The 8851-nt window shown below is 48.4% G+C and overlaps 1 protein-coding gene across 1 annotated transcript in view; it reads right to left on the bottom strand.

Moving 5' to 3' along the window:
- Positions 1 to 8417, bottom strand: part of MPV17L (MPV17 mitochondrial inner membrane protein like) — a 30427-nt gene extending 22010 nt beyond the window's left edge. The window contains exons 1-5 of the mRNA XM_078611233.1: positions 8248 to 8417; positions 7651 to 8163; positions 5057 to 5127; positions 2416 to 2445; positions 24 to 198 (exon numbers count right to left, since the gene is read on the bottom strand). Of these exons, the coding sequence (XP_078467359.1) occupies positions 24 to 198; positions 2416 to 2445; positions 5057 to 5127; positions 7651 to 7984 (610 nt within the window). The 5' untranslated portion in view covers positions 7985 to 8163; positions 8248 to 8417. The remainder of the gene's footprint in view (positions 1 to 23; positions 199 to 2415; positions 2446 to 5056; positions 5128 to 7650; positions 8164 to 8247) is intronic.
- Positions 8418 to 8851: the final 434 nt, after the last annotated feature.

The raw sequence follows: 8851 nt of genomic DNA, 5'->3' as shown, positions 1-8851 counted from the left end.
CCCATGTGGCTACTGCCCCGGACCTCCTGGCTCCTCCTCGTGCTGCTCCTTGTACTCCCATACTTCGTGCTGCTGCTGCTCCCTGTCTGTCCCGAAGCTGTGCTGCCGCACGTAGCACAGGTAGCAGGTCCACAAGAAGGCACAGACGCCCACAAACACTGAACGCGCGTACGGAGGCACCAGCGTGAAGTTGATGGTCTGCAGGACAGGGGACACGGCATCGGTAACAGCAGCTTGCAAACTTGGCCACCTAACAAACTAATTTCTTTATTCGGAAAAGCTTCACTGAGGAGGCCCGAATTCTTAGAGATGGCTCGGCTCAGGTTTGGGTTTGGCTCAAGAGAGCAAGTTGAAAACCCTAACACTCAACTTGAGCCAGCTCTGAGCATGATCCCAGCCGTACTTAAGATTTCCATCTGCTGAGCCGAGCCACCGCTGAGTATATCACTCGTGCGTATTTGACAGCAAGTGAGAGGCTTAAACCCAAGCCGAGTCCAAACTAAAGCCGAACCACGACTAAGATCATAGCTTTTAGACATTTTCAAAAGGATCCTGCATTAGCATGTTTGGCAACTTTCTTTTTTAAAGAATGGTTAATATGCAGGATAAAACTAATGACCATGAAAACCCAGAGCATAGACACAAACGAGAGACATCTATTGACCCCTGAGAAAATCTGTGGCCATCGGCAGGACAAATCGCTCGCCATTAGGGATGATGGCTGATTGTCAAGACCGGTGATGGAATGGGAACCTAAGGAGGGGTACACACCCCAGAGGATAACTGCCACAGAGACAACAGGATGAGACTGGCTCATTTGCAGGAGCTGGATGGATTGTTCCCTTACGAGACTGAGGTTTGGCAATGACTTGGAGATGCCTTCATTCAGCAGTGGACAGATCATGGTTGATGATGATGATGAACACTCAACAAAATTCAAACGGATGGGTGAATGAACACGCCATACTGTGGATATGGCAAACATGTGTGCATGTGCAACATGAGGTTGCACGGACAAACCGCCAGTTGTTAAGGGGCGAAGCAGGTGCAAACTGGGTCGACCGGTTGTGTACGTTGAGACCGGAGGTGTTGCCAGGGAGATGGGAGATAAGGGTTGATTGATGGGCCGACAGGCGCCGGCCTGGCGAGAGCATAAAGAGACGCATGAGAGGTCTCGGATAATTAGCAGAGGGATATAAGGGTGTGTGCATGAGCGGAGAGGGAGTTGTTGCCGGAGTCGAAGAGTGAAGACATCTCGTCGCTGCCGCTCCAGCCATCAACGGAACCTCAACCCTCACGCCGTCGCTGGGCGGATGTTGGCTGATCCCCCCGCCCAGAACAGATGGGTGAGCGGGTCTGAGGGAGCTTAGGTGAGGGCAGCGGTGGAGATGTAGAGTTGCTGTGTGCGAAGACGCTGTGTGCGGAGTCGCTGAGAGCAGAGCTGCCAAGTGCAGGATAAGTGAGGTGGAAGGTAGATAAGAGTGGGGAGAGGTTACACATAAGTGACCGTATAGATAATTATAGGAGTGCCTACAACTGGTACAAGAATAAAGTGTAAACAGGTGACTTGTTACAACGTGTCGGTGTGAGTAATTTTATAAAAGCCACTACACATGTATCACGTTGCATCCTAACACTGCTGCCATCACCAACACTGCCTCAAAACACAACTACACAGTAAAGCCAGTGGCTTTTGGAATTTTCTTTTGTTAACAGCAGTAGAACGGGACTCAGTTGGTGACTCCTTAGAATTGGTGCATTATGAACAGGAAACATTTATAAAGATGTGATGCATTAGAAATTTTGAAGAACATGTAAACACATTCCTGCGGAGGGAGCTGGTAGGAACGTTGGGTTGCTCGGTCAATGGCCAGGGTCAACGGCGGCGTAGTATATTCCGCAAATATGCCCGACTGTGAGGGCGGGCACAAGCCGGCGTGATATTAAACGTTGAGTTTTATAAGGGCACCATGGGGTGACCAGCCCGTCCCCACCCAGCCCCACCCTCCCACCCCCCACCCAGCCCCACCCTCCCCACCCAGCCCCTCCCCACCCTCCCCACCCAGTCCCTCCCCACCCTCCCCACTCAGCCTCACCCAGCCCCTCCCCACCCTCCCCTCCCCATCCAGCCACTCCCTCCCCACCCTCCCCACCCAGCCCCTCCCCACCCAATCCCTCCCCACCCTCCCCACCCAGCCCCTCCTCACCCAGCCCCTCCCTCCCCACCCAGCCCCTCCCTGCATGACGGACGGACACAATAATCCCCTGTGGGCTAGTGTAACCAGGAGGTTCCTACCAGAAACAATTTCTACTGAGATAGAGTGGTGCTTTCCAAACGTGCGGTACAATGTGGGCTCCTTGGTATGTATTTGTCAGGTATAAGTTACAGATGATGGTAAGAGGAGATGGTATTACCTGCATCGCCGACCAATAAACAACGCCCGTCTGCCAACAAGAAGAATGAGAAGATTGCATAAACGTTCATTTTACTGCAAAGACAAAGATTTCCCACACAGCCTCGTATACAGTTGGGGCAAGTGTGGTTCGTGACTTCACACGAGGAGCAGTGAACACGGTGTACGGACATAACTGGCCGGGTGGCTCAGCGGTAGCGTGGCTCGCAATTAGGCGCGAGTTCAAATCCTGGTGGATGGTTGACTTAGCCCATCGTCCCTCTGGAATCAAGACAATGAGTACTACTGTGTAGAGAAGTCAGCAGTGGTTGCCCTAGGGAGGGACTCACCCCCACCATAGGAATGTGGATTTTCCATGCTGGCTCACAGTTGTCAACGGGAGATGAGCACCGCCCCAATGCTCGTTTGAGCAGCAGGACATCACTTTGACTTTGTGTATAAAGTGAGTGCGCACTTCTTCGTATTTGAAAAAAGCCATCCAGCCTTTGAACCTATTCTGTTCTTCACAATATTTCGATTGGGCTAACAGGTAAATACGGGTCAAAGCTGACTGTGCCAACCTAACTGTTTTCTTCCCCCAAACATGTGACTGTCCCTGCTATCGACTTAATTTAGCATATTCTGATAATTTAAAAAAAAATTATTACAATGCTCGACTTGACTTAAAGCTTTCGTGACTGCAGGAATTACTCTTTGGTTCTTTCGGTAAAGTCACATACAAAGAAAATAAATAGAATAATATAATACGACGTTTCAATTGCAATACAAGCAACCGTCATCAGGTAAGAAGGAATGAGAAAACAAACCTAGTAAACTTAGAAATACAATGCAATACAACACAGAGAGTCGGCTAACACCACAGTCAACACCCTACCTGGTTGATTACGTTCTTCCAAAGATTGTTAGATTTGAGAGACAAAACACAGACACAGAGACACATATATACACAAGCAGAGACACATGTGTGTATCTCTGTGTGTCTCTGTGTGTCTCTCTCTACTTGTGTGTCGGTCTATGTGTCCCGTGTCTGTGTTTTGTCTCTCTCACGAATTTAGCAATCTTTGTGTAATAACAGCCATAGAGGGTTCACGTGGGGATTGGCTTGCCGGTCCTGCTTTGTAGCCAATAAGGGTTGAGACAGGGAGCATGGCCCCAGCGTGATCACGGCATGTCAGCAGGGGTGATTGGCCTGGCCATTCGGGGCCCCAGCTAATGGGGAGCCGGATCAGAGGCGTGGTCCCGGGATTGACAGGGAACCATCGGGAACGGTCAAGGCGGTCCATGGAGGAAGGGATGAAGAGAGAGAGAGAGGGAATGATCGAGAGCAGACTTGGGAACGACAATAGCAGGGTCACGCGCGTACGGGGGCTCTGGGTGCCACGTGCGCGGTGGGGACTTGGTGTGAAGTCTGCCCTCTCTCCGTTGTCTGCCAGCAACGGAGAGTGTGTGAGTAAAGTGTATTTGTGGAAGTGGAAATAAAAAGGACTGATTCCGAAGCCGTCTCAAGAAGGATTATTACATTTGGAAGAACGTAATCAACCAGGTAGGATGTTGACTGTTGTGTTAACCGACTCTCTGTGTTGTACTGCATTATACTTCTAAGTTTACTAGATTTGTTTTCTCATTCATTCTTACCTGATGACGGTTGCTTGTGTAGCAATCGAAACGTCGTATCCTATTCAATTCTAGATTTGAAGCTTTTGTGACTGCAAGGATTCATATTCTTAGGTTTTTTCGGTAAAGTCACGTAGGTAAATGTTCAAGCTTACTTTACTACGCGTTTTCCGCACTCATTGACATGTTAAGTTTTTTACGCGTTTTCCGCACTCATTGACATGTTAATTTTTTTTATCTAACCCCTCCATCTCTCTGCCACCGCCCCCTCTGCCTATTTAAGGCCACTCCACAGAGACGATCTCCCTCTCTGTACCTGTGTTACTCTCTCTCTATGTATCTTGGTGATATCTGTCTGCTTATATGTCTGTCTATAGTTTTTCTGGTTAGAATTTTTTGTTGCTATCTCATTTATACCTGATGATGATTGCTTGTGTTGCAATCGAAACGTCGTGATTTTTATTTTATTTTACTTTTATTAATTAAAATTTTAAATATTTACCTACGTGACTTTACCGAAAAAACCTAAGAATATCGTATCCTATTTAATTTATTTTCTTTCTACGTGACTTTACCGAAAGAACCAAAGAGTAATGCTCGACTGTTGAAAAAGTAATCGGTATAAAAAATGAAACATGGGCTGAAAATTCTCTCTTTACAAACAAGCTTAGGAAGTGGGATTTTCATTTGCTGGCCATGAACCATTGGTGTAAATTCCACATTGTTTTGGCATGGACCAGTTTAACCATATGAGCAATACTGGTGACCTCCCCACAAATTTTAAGCTATTTTAATGGTCCCGGAGGGATGAAGGGTTGATTCATTTGCTGACAGGATTATGAACTCACGACCATGTAATTGAGTCAAATGCTCTCCGTGTTGCCATCTGGCCAGGCTATAACATCTCGTTATACTATACATATTAATGGCATTGTGATCACCAAAATTACTGTGGAATACTGAAGTCAATGTGCACACACTTATGTTGATATGAAGCCGCGTGTGATTTAATTTGACATTTTCAACACCTTATAGGTTGGCCAAAACTTTTGCCTGAGGTCCTTAAAAATGTCTGGCTTTCCTTCCAGCAGACTCATCCCTGCACACGAGACAAAAAAAAAGATGTTGAAAGGTGTAATCACTAGATAAGCAAGTCAAAGTGAAGAGCAGTATTTTTAGTCACAGCTCATCTCAAGCTTGATTCTGGCTCAAGTGAGCCGGTTCACGCCACGCTTACCTTTAGCTGGCTCCGAACACAGCCTCAGCCATGCCCAGGATGTTCATGAGCTCACCCTGAGCCGAGCCACGGCTGAGCGGCTCGCTCGTGCGTCTTTTAAATGCGGCTCAAGTCTGAACTGATCCGCATTAGAGGCCAAGCCAGAAGTGAGCTGTGGCTAAGAACACAGCCCAAAGTATCTCAGCTCAAACTTTGAGCCAGCAGTGAAATATTATCTGGGCAGAGGCAGTTGTCTTCACAGGAGACCACTGCAATAGTGATTGCACGCATAATTAAACCGGTGATACTTAAGCAATTGCACTATTAATGATTGCAAACTCGGCAAACGTTTAACTTGTAAAGCCTTTATTTTACAAGGCGCGAGGTGGCATGTTTTTTATCCAGGACTTCAGTTTGTCAGAAGTCTGCCAGTGGTTGGGATAGACAGAATGCCTCCTTGGAAATGTAGAATCCTCACCATTACCTCAGAACTGCCAAACTACAATAAGTGGGGCAACTCTCTACGATAGTTCCAGAGCACACGGCCCTTGTCAGTTTTCCCCGTTGTTGTTTCTGTTGTTGGTGATCGAGACGCACGCACATTTCACCAACATTTGGACTAATGACGTATTCAGTGACACACTGTGGCAGAAACTACGCGTGAATGCTTAGGGGGCACAATACATGGTAAGCAGTTTCCGATGAATACCTAACCTAACCTATGTTTATTGTACCAGGTAAGGCCCACTGAACTGTATAACTCTTTTACAGAAGTGACCTGGCGATCACAAACGATAGCTTAACAAAGTGGCTTATGTGAAAATGTATATCAGCCAAATACTCTAAATGCATGTTTTTAAATGTGGAGGGAAAAATCGGGAGGACCCGGAGAAAAATCCACGTGACCACAGGGAGAACATGCACACTCCAAATATACAGGCATCGTCAGGATCAGGATCAAACCCACGACTTCCTATATACCAGGCGAGGGAGTTAACACCTTGCTACTTCGGCACCCCCAAATGCTTAGGGGATACATGTACACAGTAAGAAATTGCCATTGAATAAAATCTCTTTCGATTAATATGTAGATATTATCAGTGAATGGAAAGCTTTGAATGATGAATGGTAAAGCAGTTAATGGTTACTAATCTTTCACCGGTTACTACCTGTGGATGCTGAGTGGGTAAAGATGGATGCAGGAACTTCTACCACTGGCTTACAGCTACCAATGGAGATGAGCAGGGAGACTGGCTCGAGAGCAAGGGTCGGCAACCTGCGGCTCCAGAGCGCATGTCGTGGCCCTTTTCTTTGTAAAAACTCAAATATAACTGATTAAATATGACATGGAATGGGTCACTATGGAATATCTTGATGACAACAAAATGTACAACAGTCAAACTATTGCTAAAGAGAAACTAAATTGGGACACAAACTAAATAGACGCATACCTGATCAACTTCTCATCTGTTGCATACCTGCTGCTGTGTTTGTGTTCAAATAGTTCCGCGTGTGATGCGAATCTCGAACGATGTTAGTCAAAGACAAAAACACAAAACATGGTTCCTCCATCATAGACGTTTTTGGGTTAGATCGCGTAAATATATAAATGTGTCGTTAAAACCCGCCACCACCCGACACAGCCAACTAGTAAGGGTTGTCACGTAAACAGAACATGCCAATTCGTCACTTGTACAGCACTAACCGGTGTGTTGGAGAGCCAAGCCAAAACATTTACAATCTGAGTACGACATTTCGCCAGTAATTACTTTTACGTGATCTAACCCAAAAACCTCTATTATGGATGATATTGGTCGCGAAAGTCTACGTGTTGAAATGGCTCCTCCTCCTCTGCTTGGAAAGGTTGCCGACCCCTGGTCTAGTCCGACATCTCCGTGAGCCCTATGAAGGGCGATGGAGTAAGCAAGGCGCCTCGATCGGACTCTTGGACTGAATGGCAGTGACCGGTGAGGGCTTCCTGGTGAACGCTAAACGTTCATTTGTGAATTCTCCATCGTTTCTGGTCAATACAAAGCAGTTGCCTGCAAATCTTTAGGCGGTGAGAGAGGCACGCCGACTCGTGAACGTTGGAGAGTGTTCAGCATTCAGCAGTCGGCGCCTGTGAATTGGAGACCGTTACCGGGGAAGTGGTCAACAGTCAACGATCAATGACTCGTGCTCACTGGGGAATGCTTTCTCGTTAGCAAGTCGTTATCGCCAGGGGTGGACATATACACTTCTATGGATCTTTAGGACGTTCAATTTAAAGATTGTTCATATAACGAACAGACATTAATAAACAAACATTCAACGCATTTCCTCAGTAATTATTCACGAATGCCAATGTATGGTGTGTCAAGGAAGGGCTATCGCCCCACTGCCCCCTGACGAAGGCTAAGCGGGTACCAGTGAAGAAGGCCGAGATGGTGATGGGCCCAGCCACCGTCTGATCCACCAGCACCTTGACCACCACTGCCCGCGCCGCACTCCCCGGAATCGCCCTCTCCAGGCCCCGTAGCCACACATAGTTGAAGTTGCCGTGGAACGCGAGGCCCAGCAGCGCAGCCCGTGCCGTGCGGGCCCCGTCGGGGTGATGGGGGGGACGCTGGTGGTGGCTGGGAGGCGGTGGAGGTCCCAAGAATCTCTGCTGGACCGCGTCGGCACCGGCGAAGAGGATCCCAAAGGCGGCCACGCTGCTCAGCCACGAATGCCTCCTCACCCACGTGGCGATGGTGTTCATGGTAGCGCCGTGCACAGCTTGCGTCCTTCTGCCTCCGCGAGATCCCGAGGAGTCGCCACAACTACTAGTCGGCTCGTGAGTGGTGGAACACTCCGCAGTCACTGAAGGCTCGCGCGTCCGTAGAACGTGCTCGTGCCCTCCTGCACTGGCGGCCTCTAATCTTCGACTTTTCTTTGTTCCTGGCGAGAGAGAATCATTGTTTCTCTTCGAGCCTCGCACTTTGTGCGCTGTATGTGTATAGAGTGAGCCCTATATGGGTTTACCTGTCGTCGTGTGAATTCCTGTTGTTTTAGTCCCACGTGACCTACACGCATTAGAGTTGGCACCGATACCTCGGGATCACTCCAATGTACGCCTTAGCCACTTCAGACTCACTGCTGCAACTCCACGCTGTGATGGCAGCAGCAGTGACGAGGAGCGTCCCGCCGCTATATATAGCTGTAGCTGGAATTTGCAAGTGTAGTGCCTTTCCTCAGCACTGCTGAATGGATCGATTGTGTGTGTGTGTGCACAGCTGTTATCTTCATCAAAGAGTCACCTATTAGAATGCAGAGCGAAGCGGCAGTCTGTGGATGAGGGGAGAGGAGACCCACTGAAGTTTTGGGATGGTGCGCGTGTGTGCGTGTATTGAGGGCGGTGGCGCAGTGATACGTGCGCTGCGATACATACCCAGTCACCTGATTTCGATTCCCGTTCATGGCCAACATAGGTGACGATAATCTGTACCGGTCCTGTGTCTCCTCTAGGTCGACTCGGCCTCAAGTGAGTACCTGGTGCGGAGTCTAAATATCAGCACTTGGGAGACAAAGGTGGCCGGGCGTGGTGCTGGCCATCTACGCCTTCGTGTGCCGCGCTGGCCTTCATAGG

Source organism: Lampetra planeri, chromosome 35 (assembly GCF_965212315.1).
Source record: "Lampetra planeri chromosome 35, kcLamPlan1.2.h2, whole genome shotgun sequence".
Classification (NCBI taxonomy): domain Eukaryota; kingdom Metazoa; phylum Chordata; class Hyperoartia; order Petromyzontiformes; family Petromyzontidae; genus Lampetra; species Lampetra planeri.
Note: the sequence above shows the minus strand (reverse complement) of the source record. Positions and strands in the feature narration are given on the sequence as shown.